The 16,633-nt window shown below is 42.4% G+C and overlaps 1 protein-coding gene across 2 annotated transcripts in view; it reads left to right on the top strand.

Moving 5' to 3' along the window:
- The first annotated feature begins 15,557 nt into the window (after positions 1-15,557).
- CRB1 (crumbs cell polarity complex component 1) overlaps positions 15,558-16,633 on the top strand; it is a 144,305-nt gene continuing 143,229 nt past the window's right edge. For both annotated transcript variants that reach the window (XM_033151418.1, XM_033151417.1), the window contains exon 1: positions 15,558-15,885. In XM_033151418.1, coding sequence (XP_033007309.1) covers positions 15,810-15,885 — 76 coding nt within the window. In that variant the 5' untranslated portion in view covers positions 15,558-15,809. The remainder of the gene's footprint in view (positions 15,886-16,633) is intronic.

The raw sequence follows: 16,633 nt of genomic DNA on the forward strand, positions 1-16,633 counted from the left end.
TCCTGTATAGGGATTTATTTTTTTAATGTTCAATGTTTTATTATGTTTATATGTATGTTGGAATCTACCCAGAGTAGTTGGAGCAACCCAGTAAGATGTGTGGGGTATAAATAGTTACGTTATCATTATGGAATGGGAGATCGCTATTTTCATCAGAGAAATGTTGGAGGGTATGCCTTCTTCAAGTACTTCTTCCATGAGAGGTCCAGAGGGTGTCAACACAAGAACGTGCCTTTCCTGCAGTGCCTCCCCCCACCTTTTGTGGCATGCTTTCCCAGGAAGCTTCGCCTGATGTCTTCATTATGCACCTTTAGGTGGCAGGTGAAAACATTCCTCTTCTCCTAGGCCTTTGACTAATTAAACATCTATGGGATTTTAAACTCGGAGGGGGGGTATTGTTTTTGTTTATTATTATGGTATGTGGGGTTATTTGTTTTTTGTTTTTGTTTTTTGTTTGTTTCTATATTGTAAACCACCCTGTGATCCACAGATGAAGGGAAATGTGTAAATTTAATAAACAAAAGAAAACACGTGGACAAAGACAGCAGCTCTCCTTGGTTTAATTGAGCTCTCCCACTGTGTAGTGCTTGCAGCCATGTTTTTATAATTAGCAATCCTATATAAAGTATCAAGTTGCAGTTAGACACAGCAGCAGGGGCAAGTAAAACAGGTGACAACTCTTTTGACCAGAGTGAAGCAGGGACTTTGAAGAGTAAACAAAGGGTGGGCAGCAATATTTCTGTCTCCAATCTCTTCTTGTATCACTCATCACACACACAATGGCAAGGGGTATCAATTTTTGTTTTATTCATTGTCATTTTTCATACAGAATACGGCATTGGACTCTTCCCTGCCCCCTTCTATATTCTCTTTTTTAATAATTTTATTTTGCACCATAAAAACAAAACAAAAAATGAGAAATAAATACACTTTTGTCACATTTATACACTTTACATTATAGTTTAAACTCCGCCGAGTTTTCAGACTTCCTTCCCTCTCTGCATTAGTTTTCTAGGTTACATCATTCTTCCGCTTTCTCTCAATTTCACCTAATTATTCACATCCTGATAGTGCCACCCTCAATCATTATTCTCTCTGTTGCTTTGCAAGTATTTCACCACACCTGTAAGTGTTTACATATTTTTACCATCTTTTAAATATTCCAAAAATTTACTCCAGTCTAGTTGGAACTGCTGATCTCTTTGGTTTCTTATTCTGCCGGTTAATCTTGCCAATTCCGAATATTCTAAAAGTCTCTATATTCTCACTTAATTTTTCTATTTCTATTTTTATTTTTGTTACAATTATTTTTTGAGGTGTGTCATTTTGACTTCAGATGTGAAAAAGGACAGTCCTGCCATTTAGAAATAACCCCAAATTTCTGACGTTTCTTCTTTCTTTTTTTCTCTTTTCAGTTCCATACTTGTTACACACATCAGTACACCATCTCTTAACAAACTTACCAAATTTATTTTGCCTACAAAAGAAATTCTGCAGGCTTTCTGGTTTCAAAGTCAGACTCATTAATAGTGTGGCTGTAATTTGCATTCTTCTCCAAACTGTATTTATTTGAGGTTTGAACATCCCTTAAGGTTGTTACTACAAATACCTACCGAGTTTAGTGTGCTAAAGTGATCCGTTATCATGATTGAAATTGGTGTGATAATTCACCTTTGGAAGCCAAACATCATTGAACGCTTGAAAGTGCTAAGGTATCTTTCAGCTATGAGTCTTTCCTTTTAAAAAAGGTTCCCTTGGAAAATCATAGCATACAGTAAGGCTTATCTTGCTGATCTTTGTGCAATTGCATCTGATGACGCTATGGCCAATGCAGCTAGGATAGCTCTCTAATATTCACAAGACTATTTTATCAGCATATTTCTTCAGCAAGAAGGTATTCAAATGTCATTCCGATATCTATTTATTCCAATTATTTATACCCTGCCTTTAAGCGTATAAAACCTTCCAATGCAGTTTATAAGAAGCACTACAGGTTGTATTCAGAGTAGACGCATTGACATTAATAGTCCTGACCAAATGCAGGCCCATTAATTTCAGTGGGTCTACTGTGAATACAAGTTAGTTGAATACAACCTCACATCTCTGGGGTTTTTGTTGTTGTTGTTGTTGTTGTTTTGTACGCATCCTCACAACAAAGTTCTCATCCAGCTGGTTCCCTCCACTAAATTCAGATTTTCTCAATCTGATGAGCTTTCTTACGTGTGTGGTGTGATTTTGCGGATTGTAATCGGCACACGCCCCTTCTTTCATTTTCTTTCCATCAGCTCCAAGGAAAGGAGACAGCCTTCGCTTTTCCAGTGTTCACAGTGGAACAGTTCTTTTGTGCAGACGTTTTTGGGCATGAAACAACTGTGTTAAAAATTAAAATAAAATTCGCCCTTGCAGGTACAGATGGGAAAGGAAAAATGGGAGAGAAGGTAGCGTGGCAGCCTTTCATGCAAGTGACTCCAAATCCTCGTGTGGCTTGGAGCTACACACTTTTAAAAAACTGCTCTTTGGTGCAAATCCGGTATATATATTTTTTGTATTAGAAAAATGAAAGATGGAAGTGCACAGGTAGTAAGGCGCACATCTCAGCAGTCTAGTCCAGCCATCGTTTCCCAACACAACAGCCTCTCCATGCAAAATCCCTATAGAAATGTGAAAAAGAGGGGAACTACACCTTCTCTCCTTGTTTGTCTCCAGACCATCTTGTCTGCAACGATATTCCATCATTGAACATGGCTGAACAAAAATTCCAAAGTCAAGTTGCAGCTTGATGATAGTACAAGCTACAGGCCCCTCATGTTGTCATAGTTACCTGGATAAGTACCCTGTGCTACGGATCTTCCATCTTCATGGGGGCATTTCAGAAAACTAGCTACCATCTCCAAGTCAACAGCCTGATTATGATAGATTTGCATTATTTATGTAATTTTGTGCACATGTTTAGTATGTTAAATTCTGATTTTTCTGAAAGACTACGGGGAGAAAGTGTTTATTTTTTTTAATAATAGCCCCTTTTACGACCATAACTTTTGCATCTGCATCTGCAAGAGAGTAGTGTTCAGATTTGTTCTCTTTGACCCACACTTCAGCATGCAGATGTTAGATTCTGTAAAATTGCTTCCAATTAGTTCACGCTCAAAAAATGGTACAGTGACCTTATTAGCACGCTTACACCTGTCAGAAAAACACATTCACAGTTATGGGGGAGTCAACATTTTGCAGGCCTATTAAGGTATGGTTTCAATAAAGTAATTCCTACACAAAACCCTGGTTTGTTTTTCAACTGACAAATGTAAAATTCCAAGTGCAATTTGTTAATGCCCATGATGAGCCAACTATGAATTTAAAACTAATGTGTTGCAATTGTAATCATGTTTACTCAGAAGTAAACTCCAATGGATTTCACTCCTTGGAAACTGTGCTTCAAGTTGCAGCCTTTAGGCTACATTGTAGTCATAATGTGGTCATCTGAATCAATTTATTGTTTCTCCTCTCCAAAGCAGAAAACACTTTCATTGACTTTGCAGGTGTGAAAAATTAAGTCCTCAGCATTGGGAATTTAAATAATGCATACCTTTCTGGCTTGGATTGAGCACAATTTAAGGAAAACAATGTATAGAGAATTTCAGATCAGTGGTTAAAGGTTCTGAGCACATCCACGCTTTCTGAACATAAATTTAGCATGACAATCTTCCAGAAGTAAGTTTAGTACAAAGCTGTAGCATGTAAGAAATGCATCAAAATTAAGATGAACGCTGTCTGAACAAATATTTGACAATGACATGACATCCCTTAGAGGCTTATTCTGTATTGGTCCAGGATCTAGAATGCTGTCTAATGTTTAGCGTGTTTTGTCCAGCAACTTTAGATAGCTGCGATCTTGTCACACACACACACACACACACACACACACACACACACACACACCTACAGTCCCAAATTCCAAATCTTACAATCATAATAAAGGAATTCAAGAAAGCAGTTTCTGCACATGCAGTAGAGGGAAATGAGGGGCTGACGAGGCATGTCAACCTGGGAACATAGCCCATCTAGGACAGGCAAAGGGAAACTCGGCCCTCCAGGTGTTTTGGGACTACAACTCCCATCATCCCTGACCACTGGACCTGTTAGCTAGTGATGGTGGGAGTTGTAGTCCCAAAACAGCTGGAGGGCCGAGTTTGCCTATGCCTGATCTAGGAGAAGGAAAACTCTGATCCTAAATCTCCACTGCCTTGAGGGATATAGTTCAGAGAAGAAAAAGCTAAGGAGTAAACCATACATAAATTCAGAGTGGAGTCCCTAAGATGTTTGAATGACACCTTGTACACCTCCTTCCAGCAATTCATTCAGCCAAGCTGGTGCCAGACTTATTGCTCTGCTTTCCTTTGGACCACATCAGCGAGGCCAAGAGGGGGGTCTTGTCGTCTGGGCAGCTGAGGATCTTCATACACACTGCCCAGGCTTACGCCCCAGGGACATTTTAGCATTTTAGCAATTTAAGTACTTGTGTTGTAAATTTAATCTGCAAGTACAAGTACACTAAGTAAAAGTTGTTTGCTCTTTGAACTTTATACAGAGAGTGTCTTGCATAGTTTTTATAGGAGGGGGAAAGAGAACTAATTAAAGGGACCAGGGCTGTCTTCCGCATGCTCTGCAAATGGGCACTAGAGTCTTAATTCCCACACAAGCTTCTTTGATCCAAGAGAATTACTTAAAAAGAAAGACTTCCAGGAATGTGCCACTTTTGGAAAAGGGGTGAGAGAGACTTTTGCCAGAGACTCTGACAGGCCTGTTACAAGTCAGAGTAGATCTGGGTTGGCAACCTGTGGACTGTTGACGTTTGGCATTAAAACCCTCAGCAGAAAGTGCATGTATGTCACTATGGCGGCCTGTGTTTTGTTAGGCCAAAAATGGGGAAACGAGCAAAGTCCCAACCAAAGAAGAATGGCAACTTAAACTGATAGAAAATGCGCAGCTTGCGGATCTAACGTCTAAAATTAGAGAACAAGAAGAACATTCATTTAAAGAAGATTGGGAAATGTTTACTGAATATATGGGGGGGAATTTGTACACTTGAAAACATTGGCAGCATTGAGATAAATTCAACAGTATGAATAAGCTTTGATGGAAGTAATAATGGAATACTGAATGGTTTAGTTTATATAAAATATGCAGGGATTTATGCTATGTAAAATTAACCATGGAAAGAGAAGAAGGGAAGTCATTGATATTTTAAGGTTGTATACATGAATATTCAAAATTTTAAAGAATCCCTGTTGGAAGAGCATACTTTGCCCTGGATAAAATCACACTGATGCTCCGAGTTTAGGAAAAATAAGAAAGCTACATTTATTCCAGGAAATGCATGCTAGTTCTATCTCACTAAGGTGGTGAAGAGGTTGTTCTGGGAAAGAAAAGGAGGGTGGTGGGCCAAAGGTCCAATCCTTATGCCACAGAACCACAATGATTTTTTACTCCACACTCTCACTTACCTTTGAATTGGCAAATAACTAGCAAGCGGCTCCTTCAAGGGTGATGGGTTTTCCCCAAGAGCTGCCACTTGCAGAACCCGAGTCTAAAATGTTTGGGTTTTTTTTAAGTCTGCAATCTGTTTAATGTGGAACGTGTAGAAGGCTCTTGTTTCAAAAATATTGTTTGGTTTCTTTTTGAAAACCTCCTGCAACCTTGGCAACAGGGGAGGATTATCAGTACAGACAGCCGCGATGTGATTAGACAATTCATTAGTAGGAAGGTGGAGAATACTAATAGCAAAATTTTCATCTACAGCGATGAGAGCTGACCTGGCATCTGTCTCTGACGGCGGAATCACTTCCCGGTGGTATTAACCACATGCTATGAAGTACAAAAAAAACAACAACATGTTCTTTGTGCAAGAACCCATCAAAGGTAAGGATAACCAAATCACACACTATATTGAGTTCTGTCGCTCCCGGGGGGATCCGTACAGTACCTTAGTGTAGTCTGTTTGTTTTTGCCTGCAATGCATAAAAGATATCCAGGAGGTGTTTTACATGTTAAAATACAAACAGGCACAATTCCCATCTGAAATCCAGCCGCTTCCCTTACCTGCTTTAACTGACCATGTGCAAGTCCTAGGATGAATACTGCAATGCGTACATAAATTAACCTGACAAGCGGCGACAATGATGCTTGTCAGTGTTGCTACGTGACATGCTGTTTGATGAGGCTGCAACAATGAAGGCAGTAGGGGGAAATCTCCACAGGGTAACAGTTCGGTCCTACTCGGGTATGAGCCCCACCAAGCTCAGTGGGAGTTCCTTCCAGGTAAATGAGCAAGCGGGACGCGGGTGGTGCTGTGCTCTAAACCACTGAACCTCTTGGGCTTGCCGATCAGAAGGTCAGCGTTTCGAATCCGTGCAATGCTACTGAGCTCCTGTTGCTCTGTCCCAGCTCCTGCCAACCTAGCAGTTTGAAAGCAGCCCAGTGCAAGTAGATAAGTAGGTACCGCTCCGGCGGGAAGGTAAACGGCGTTTCTGTGCGCTCTGGTTTCCATCACGGTGTCCTGTTGCACCAGAAGTGGTTTAGTCATGCTGGCCAATGACCCGGAAAGCTGTCTGTGGACAAACGCCGGCTCCCTCGGTCTGAAAGCGAGATGAGCACCGCAACTCCATAGTTGCCTTTGACTGGACTAAACCGTCCAGGGCTCCTTTACTTTTACCTTTAAATGAACGTTTTCCAATCTTCTCTAAACATATGTTCTTCTTGTCCTCTTATTCTATATGTTAAGTCTGCAAGCTGCGCATATTATACCAGCTTAAGTTGCCATTCTTCTTTAGTTGGGACCTTGCTCGTTTTCCATTTTGGGGCTATATTTCGCCTATTTGTGGTATCTCAATGACTGGTGTGCAAATTAAGCCGCTGTATGGAAGCACCCCAGATGAAAAGTAGTGGAAACTAGCCAACGGTTTAAGGAAAACTGGATTGTGTGTTGTGGGGTATTTATAATCCTGGAGCAATAGTTTGTGTCAGAGGGATGCAACAGGAGCCCCAATATATTTTGATTTGGATTGTGTTATGTAAGGCATTTTGGAGATCCTTCTCGTTCAAAAAGCAATAATTAAGTCAAATGTGCACACATGTGTTTCTTGCGTATTCCAGTGCAGACTTGGCAATGAGCTCGGTTACCTGTTTAATAGATGCAAGCATTGTGTCCCATAACTTTTTCCTGCAGACAGACTAGGAAGATCTGCAAATGGGAACATGTATAGAAATGAGCTGGCACACTGAGCAGTCTGCAGGTTTAAAGTTTCACCATAGCCGGCTAATGTCCAAAAAAATGTGCCCCTGCTTTCCCAAAGCTGAGACTCAGGCTGAGTGGGGGAGGGAGTTGCACAGCCCTTAAAAGTAACAAATCACACTATACCAGGGGTCCCCAAACTAAGGCCCAGGGGCTGGATGTGGCCCAATCACCTTCTACATGTGGCCCGCAGACGGTCCAGGAATCAGCATGTTTTTACATGAGTAGAATGTGTCCTTTTATTTAAAATGCATCTCTGGGTTATTTGTGGGGCATAGGAATTCGTTCATATTTTTTTTTCAAAATATAGTCTGCCCCCCCCCCAAGGTCTGAGGGACAGTGGACCGGCCCCCCTGCTGAAAAAGTTTGCTGACCCCTGAACTATACTATCCATTTAAAAACATCATATTTTTGGTAGAATTTCCAGGCAACACTGGGCTTTTTCAGCTAGTACTTAATATAGCTTTTCTTGTTGAGAAATGTATTTTTTTCATACTTTTCATAACTGGGGGATTTGTGGGTGGATGTGGCCCCCAAGAACTTGACCCCTTTTGCCTCCTACTGTATAAAAAAGAAAACCAGAACTAACCATGTAATATTTGTAATTTTGGTGTCAACATTAGGGGGCTATGTAGGTCCCACAAGCGGAAGAAAAAAATCAAACAATATTTTTGCCAATATCCAAAATGAAAGGTATCTTTCATTAAAAAACAACAACATGCACTGCTGTATTATTCAGTTGCCAACTCCTTTCCAAGGAAGGGGGAAATTATATTGGGAGCAATTATGCAGTGGGACCTTGGTTTTCTAATGTAATCCATTCCAGAAGACCATTCAAGTTCTGAAGCGTCCAAAAACGGAACACTTAATATGGAAGCCTCAATACAAAACGGAAAACTCAATATGGAAGCTGTGTGGCACGTTCAACTTCTGAAAAGTGTTCGAAAACTGGAGCATTTACTTCCGGGTTTACGGCGTTTGAAAACCAAAATGTTTGTCAACGGAGATGTTCGAAAACCAAGGTACCACTGTAGCTAGTTAGAGCAGTTTGGGAGGAAGGCCTAGCAATGAAGTTATTCTTATGTCTAAAGTAGAAGTACTCATTCATAAGCCACAAAGAGACCCACTCGGATGAGACTAATGTCTAGTTCCCACTGAAAATGAAGAGGGTTTGGACCAATCTTCTTCCACTTTGGAAAGGCTACTGCTTAGCAGCAGCCATATCAATAAATTATTTTATTATTTTATTATAAAATTTATATACTGCCTTTCAACCCCGCCTCCAGAGGAAAGTAGAAGTTGAGATCATGAATGTTAGTCATTTCAAAGTTGAAAAAGAAATAGCACTTCCATCAGAGAGAATATATTAGATATTTGATGGGAAGCCCAATAATTCAGGAGCAATTAGATGGGTCCTCAGAGCAGGAAACAGATACGGAACTGCAATCACCACAAGAGGAGCAATCAGAGGAACAAGAGACCACAAGGCAAGGAAAGGTTGCGTCTTTCAACGTGAAGACATTGACCCGAGTAAGTGGAACACACAAGAAGTGGAACAGCAAGCAAATTGCATGATTTAGAAAGTCTATCAGGGCCAAATTACATTTAGATTCTGTCTTCTGCTGATGCAAATGGAATCACAAAAATATCCCAGGGTGACTTTTTTGCCCACCCATGCTTTTTTGCTGTATTGTATAGATATAAAACAATAACACACAATGATGTACAGGTATGTTATTAGACTAGCATAGGCTGGCATAAAAATATGAAAGCTTCCAAGCGGACTAGAAAGAGAGCACAATATCGCCGCTGCTGCCACCCCAATCTCCGAGCGATGTGAGATTACAGGGGAAATGGGGGGAAATGGGTGGGCCCCCTTCACCTGAGAAGTATAATAGCAGGAGTTGTACAAAAGAGATCTGGGCTAAAAGTAGACTAAAGGCAGAAGGCAGAGAGAGTGATTTCTGCTTGAATCCAAGGCTTGGACTGTGGGAGAAGTAAGACTTTCTGGGGTGTTAACACTGTAAGCCTCTCCATCATAGGCTCAGCTTGCATATTATTATTTGACTGTTTACTAAATTTCTATACCGCCCTTCATCTGAAGATCACACGGTGGTTTACAATATTTTATATTGCACAAAAATACATGCCATAACAACAAACAACAATGATACCACACACACACACACACACACACACCAGACACACACAGTTTAAAAGGCCATAGATAGTTTACCGTAATTAGCCAAATTGTAACTTTACAAATGGCGAAATTTTTAACTTCCATTTTGACATACAAGAGACGTAATGGGTTGCTGTTTAGGAGCTGAAATCTCCTTATAATATTTATCTAATTTTACATGCTTAACAAGTCTTTTATTGTTACCAATTTTAAATCAAACAGTGCGTGTGTACAGTATTTCCCTTGTATTATACACGGAGGCGTCTTATACACGGAAAAATACGGTATACACAATTTCACTGATGCATGCGTTGCCTCAGAACATAACCCCATGTAAACGTGTGTGTGTGTGTGTCTGCCTGAGCCATTCAAAGCTTTATAGGTCAAAATCAACACTTTGAATTGGGCCAGAAACTAATTGGCAGCCCGGATCAGCATTATATGCTCAAACCTTTTTACCCCAGCAAGCAACCTGGCTGCCGAATTCTGCACCAGCTGAAGTTTCCAAACTGTCTTCAGAGGCAGCCCCACGTATAACATCTTGGAGCGATCTAACCCAGAGGTTGCCAAAGCATAGATGACAGAAGTTAGACTATCCTTGTATGGATAGAGGCACAGCTGGGCCGAAGCTGATGGGAGGCACCGAGGCCCCCTCAGCCTCAAGGGATTGCAAAGGATCCGGGAGTACCCCCAAGCTATGTACCTTCAGAAGCAGTGTAACCCCATCAAGAGCAGACCACCTCCCAGCCATTGCCTGAATTGCAATAGGGGGAAGTGACCTCTTTGTTTAAGTTGCTAATGTAAACATAGGCTGATAGAAAATCATCTAATTGTGCAGGAAATGCAGGGACGCTTCCCTGTTTCCAGTGTGAGCAGACAGAGAAGTGTATCCACCTTAGCAAACGGGGGACTTCCGTCCACAGAGCTATACTTTTGTTTGGGGGGGGGGAAGGGATGCCTGCAATCGTCGGGGCCAGCCCAGAGCATTTTGCCACACGAGGCAGAGCCCACTAATGCCAGTGTTCTTCACCTCAAGCACTGGGCATCCATTCCTTTTTGCCAACAGCCGCTACATAGTGCCACAGGGTATTGCAGTGCCAAGTACTGCAAGATTTTGCCAAAGTCACTTGGTGAGACAGAAATGATGAGACCAAATCCTGTGAAGAAAGTTTGAAGGAACTGGGCTTGTTTAGCCTGCAGAATAGATGGTGAAGAGGAAACATCTTCAGATATTCGAAGGGCTGCCACATTGATAATGCAGTGAGTTCCCCCCTCCTGCTCCATAGGAGAATCATCATCATCATCATCATCATAATTTATTATTTGTACCCCACCCATCTGGCTGGGTTTCCCCAGCTACTCTGGGAGGCTTCCAACAAAGATTAAATATACATTAAAATGTTACACATTAAAAACTCCCCTAAACAGGGCTACCATCAGGTGTCATCTAAATGTCAGGTAGTTGTTTATCTTTTTGACATCTGATGGGAGGGCGTTCTACAGGGTGGGCGCCACTACCAAGAAGGCCCTCTGCCTGGTTCCCGTAGCTTTGCTTATCGCAGTGAGTGAACTGCCAGAAGGCCCTCGGCGCTGGATCTCAGTGTCTGGGCAAAATGATGGGGGTGGAGATGCTCCTTCAGGTATACTGGGCCAAAGCCGTTTAGGGCTTCAAAAGTCAACACCAACACTTTGAATTGTGCTCGGAAACGTACAGGGAGCCAGAAGACCAGAAATGGTGGGTTCAAAAGAAAGAGGTTTTCTGTTCAATTCTAAGGAGGTCTTCTTAATAGTACAAACTCTTCAACAGTGGATCCAGTCCTGCTTTGGAATGTGGAGAGTGGATTCTTCTTCATTAGAAGACCTGTGAATATTTTGGCACGTGGGTCCCCTTTCCCAACAGGTAAGGGGAGTTTTTAAGCCATGTTCTGGCAACTCCTGCAGCCAAACCGGTGTCAAACGCATTGGTCTGCTTTCCTTTTGGGCCACATCAGCGAGGCTGAGAGGTGGGCCATGTCATCTGGGCAGCCCAGGACCTCCATACATACTGCTCAGACTAGCTAAAGCAACAAAAACAATGTGGGAGGCAGTCCCAGCAAAGGAAGAATGGATACAAGAACCTATGGAAAATGCAGAAATGGCAAAACTTACCGGAAGAAAAATAAATCAAGATAACAAAATTTAAAAAAATATAAAAGAATGGAAATGGTTTATTGAATAAAAACAGATTAAAAACATTGGCAGGATTATTGTAATAACCTGCAGTTTCATAAGAGCATATATTTAAAGAAGATGAATAAATGAGCAAATGGTGTTAATTTTTGGATATGCAGACGACATTAAAAATGCATTTAAGGAACAGCAGAAAGAGGGGGATGGAAGTCAAGTTTTGAAATGTCAAAATGATTGTAAAATTAGTGAAACGTATAAAATTAGTGAAATGTATAAACTGGTTCGCCAGAAGCGGCTTAGTCATGCTGGCCACATGACCCGGAAGCTGCCTGCGGACAAACACCGGCTCCCTCGGCCTATAGAGCGAGATGAGCGTCGCAACCCCAGAGTCATCCATGACTGGACCTAACCCTCAGGGGTACCTTTACCTTTACCTTTATAAACTTGAAAAGTATAAATAAAAACAATGTGGGAGGCAGCAGTTACACGTTACCAGCACGTTACCAGTCTCTGTGGCCGCAGAGTCAGCTTCAGCTGCTGAACAGCAGCCTGAAAGGAGAGAAGGCAGAGTGACTCCACCTGTAACTTATCAGCATTCAGGGAAGGTGCTGATGAGAACCAGCTGGCTTCAGCTTTCTTCTGCAGACCTTCCAGCCTAAGTCAGACCCTGGAAACAACACTTGTAGTTCCTAGTTCTACCTTGCTGCTTGCTGCTCGTCTTGACCACTGGATTCCCTGACCCCTGGACCATCTGACCACATGGAATTGCTGTTTTCCTGACCCTAGGACCTGACTTTGGACGCTGAGTCTGCCTCCAGGCAAGTACACCTCAGAGAATCTTCTGGTCGGTTAGTCTCCCACTCCACTGAGCTCTGCTGCTGGCTGCTCAGCAAGAGACCACCACGACAACAGCAGGCAGGTGCTGTAGTTCTCCTGCAGTTTGACTTCACCCCCATTGCCTCAGGTCTCCTGCAACCTTGGAGGTCCCTTCCAACACTTTGGTTATATGGCTGGATTAAGGCTGTGTGTATACCTTGCCATTTCCTCTGGTTCCAGGATGGGCCTGCAGCTGGTATTTGAAGCCAGGTACACACAAAGTTAGGGACAATCAATAAATTTCCTGTAGCTTCTTGAGAAATACTGCTGTTTTACAAATTTCCCCCTTAAACCAGCTTCCATCTGATTTGAAAATGTAAGCCGTGTTTAAGCTGAGATTTGAAAACCATGGGGAAATTCATTGCATGTATACAGGTGGCAGCTTCATTGAACAGTGGTTTGTGGGTGGGTTGGTTGCAGGCACGAGGAAACAAATCGGAAGGTTGGCGGTTCGAATCCCTGCGACAGAGTGAGCTCCCGTTGCTCTGTCCTTGCTCCTGCCAACCTAGCTGTTCAAAAGCATACCAGTGCAAGAAGATAAATAGATGTAATGGCATTTCCGTGCACTCTGGTTTCCGTCACGGTGTTCCATTGCACCAGTAGCGGTTTAGTCATGCTGGCCACATGACCCGGAAAGCTGTCTGTGGACAAACGCCGGCTCCCTCGGCCAGAAAGCGAGATGAGCGCCACAACCCCATAATCACCCTTGACTGGACTTAACCGTCCAGTGGTCCCTTACCTTTACCTTTATAGTAATAATAATTTCATTATTTGTACCCCGACCATCTGACTGGGTTGCCCCCGCCTCTGTGGGTGGCTTCCAACCTATATAGAAACACAATAAAACATTACACATTAAAAAGCTTCCCTATACAGGACTGCCTTCAAATGTATTCTAAAGATTATACGGTATTATAGTTACTCATCTTGACATCTGATGGCGGACTGACACTACTGAGAAGGCCCTCTTCCTAACTTTGATCATATTAAACCAGTGCTTAAGGATCTGCCCAGGGTACCTGCTTGGTTCAGAGTACAATTCAAAGTGCTGGTTTGGACAGTGAGATTGAGGTCAGACTACTTGTTTCCAGAAAAACTGTACAGATAATATATGGGGTTTTTTCTGGTTGTTCTCCACTTGCAAAGGTGAGGTGGAGAAATGGCCTCCTCTGTTATAGCTCCCAAGTTTTGAATCGCCTCCCCAGCTATGTTTGACAGGCATCTAAAATATTAAAAGTTTAGGTGCCGGTTGAAAACATGTATCTTATCCCAAGCCATTGGCCGCTACAAGTAATTCTCAATATTTGGTGCAGCAGGGAATAGCTTCCCTGGTATTTTTAAGTTTCTGTAGTATTTTGGTCCGTTTAATTAACTCCTTATTTTATTGATTTTAGTCACTGATTTTTTAATTGTTATTTTGTATTGTGAGTCTCCTTAGAAACCTAGATGACCTTGAAAGGTGGGACGGAAATATTTTAATTTGTGAATAAATATTGGGTGTAACTAGATGTTGTTCACACATAGCAGCTGGTGATGAAAAGAAAGCAGAAGGTTTGTGTCTTCTCTCTCCCCCAAAATGTCTAGTAAAATAGAAAGTGTAACAATATCACATTGAGCTGCCCCCACTCTTCATGGGTGGTGGCTGGGGTGTGTATAATATTTTTATTAATATACTTGAATAATTTATATCCTGCCTTTTTTAAAAAATGAACTCTTTGCAAGGCAGCTTGCATAAGTAAAACTTCAAAACAATGATTAAAACAGCATCAAAACACCTTCCAAAATCTGAAAAGGCAAAATGGGGACAGTGTTTTACCAGAAACTGGTACAGGTATTAGAAAACAGACTTTTGCCAGTAACTAGGGGCCTCTGGAGTATTTTGTTTCTTCTATTTCTGACCTGCTGGCATGAGTGCCATTGGTTATGTAGCTAAAACAGCACCGCTCAAACATAGGAGGAAGGTTTCTGCATGCTCAGTGGACCTCCAGGGTTTGCACAAGTACAAAAATATATGGGGGGCAGGAGCGGGGACAAAAGATGGGAAGGATCCCCAGGGAGCTCATTGAGACTGAAAGTGTGCACTGGGAATGAGATTTTGGCCAATGGTAAAGGGTGAAAAAGGGACCCAGGTGGCACTGTGGGTTAAACCACAGAGTCTAGGGCTTGCTGATCAGAAGGTTGGCGGTTCAAATCCCTGCCACGGGGTGAGCTCCCGTTGCTCGGTCCCAGCTCCTGCCCACCTAGCAGTTCGAAAGCACATTAAAGTGCAAGTAGATAAATAGGGACCGCTCCAGCGGGAAGGTAAACAGCGTTTCCGTGCGCTGCTCTGGTTCACCAGAAGCGGCTTTGTCATGCTGGCCACATGACCCGGAAGCTGTCTGCGGACAAACGCTGGCTCCCTTGGCCTATAGAGCGAGATGAGCGCCGCAACCCCAGAGTCGGACACGACTGGACCTGATGGTCAGGGGTCCCTTTACCTTTACCTTTAAAGGGTGAAATGTTGTATGGGATTGGGAAGGGGAATGGACTGGAGGGTTCTGAAGGACTTCATAGCCGAAAGCCTGGAACAGTGAACTGAAGCATCTCCTCACTATTTTGTCTTGATTTTGGAGCTCCGACTCGTGCAGCTCAAATGCTTGCGTGTAAAAGTTGAAAATTATTCTTATTTATGTTATGGGGACCCACAAAGTTGCTGGATCTTGCACACCCATCAGGGACTCTTCTCTCTATGAAAATCCTATGCAGAGAGTTAGTTCTTCCATCTCTAACAGTTAAAACAGCAATTGCTTTATTTGCCCAGTCCATTTTTTTTTAAAGATCTATTGTTCACACCTGCAAAGTGTTATTATCGGGGGGGCTCTTTAATTCAACACTGGAAGGCAGTAATTGAATGGAGCTTTGCATTGAGGAAGCGGTGGGTGGGGGAAGTCTCGAAAAATACTGTTCCAGCATGCAGTTTGGGGGCGCCGTTTCTCTCCAGTGGCAAAATTATTCCACAAAACCAAGGGAATCAAGAGAGACTCCAGTCCAGTTTGTGGAGAAATCTGCACCAGGTTTGAGACATCGCCCAGTGCGGCTGGAGTAAAATCTTCCCAAGCACAAATGCCTTTTAAGTGGAACTCGGTTGGTAGGTTTGCGGTGCTGCGTTTGGCAAGGGGCAGAGTCCAGAGATGGCATGCAATGGACCCTGCGCCTTGACTGTCAGCTTGAGGTTAGGGCAGAAGTAGGAAGCAATACATCCCAACCCCAGCCCCCTGGATAACGGGCAACTTTAAAGAAGGATGCTCCATCAAGATGAATATGACTCATTCAAAAACTAACTCTCTCCTCATCTTCTACCTCAGTTTCTTGCTGCTTGTCCACTTAAAAAGTAAGCATTATTTTGTGTCTCTCTCTTCTGTCATTGTGTCTAGGTAAAGAGATAAAACACTTCAAGCAGAAATCTCTAAAGATGATAAATGTTTGCAGGCAGGCAGGGTTTGGGGGGGGGGAGAGACCTAAACGTCAAAAGTATGTTTTCTGAGTTTTAGAAAACTTATAGAACAGATAGCTTTGAGGCCATAGAACTTTGAGATGCTCAGCAAGACAAAGCATTTTTGAACAAATGGTTATTCAAATGGCGACCCTCCTGAAATATACTCCTGTGTTCTTCAGCAGTGTTGAACTTTGTTGTTATAAGACAGGTTCACCATGCTAAGGCTCGAGGTTTAAAATGTTAAATGGGTGGTTAATATATTTCTTCCCCCCCCTGCATTCTATTGCAACTTATTAATCTGTTCATCACATCTGTTTTTGACATACGTCGCTCTCTTGGACTGTCCTTTGCTTAAAAGCCATGCCACAAAAGTCTGAGGACAGGGAAACCTCGGAGAAAAGCTTCCACAAAATGTCACGGGGCACTTAATTTTTCTCTCTCTCTTGTGAATACGACCCTTGCATTAGGAGGAGAAAGGAAGTGTGCATTATTGACTTTTTTTTTTTAACCTTTTCAACCAACTCCCACTTTATAGGGTGGTGTGAAAAAAGCTTTTGAAAATGGGTTTTCTTTCATCATTTTGTCAGAGCGATGACAGTACGTACAACATGAAATTTAAAGTGGGCTCAGCTGGCAGAGGGTG

This window comes from Lacerta agilis, chromosome 6 (assembly GCF_009819535.1).
Source record: "Lacerta agilis isolate rLacAgi1 chromosome 6, rLacAgi1.pri, whole genome shotgun sequence".
NCBI lineage: Eukaryota > Metazoa > Chordata > Lepidosauria > Squamata > Lacertidae > Lacerta > Lacerta agilis.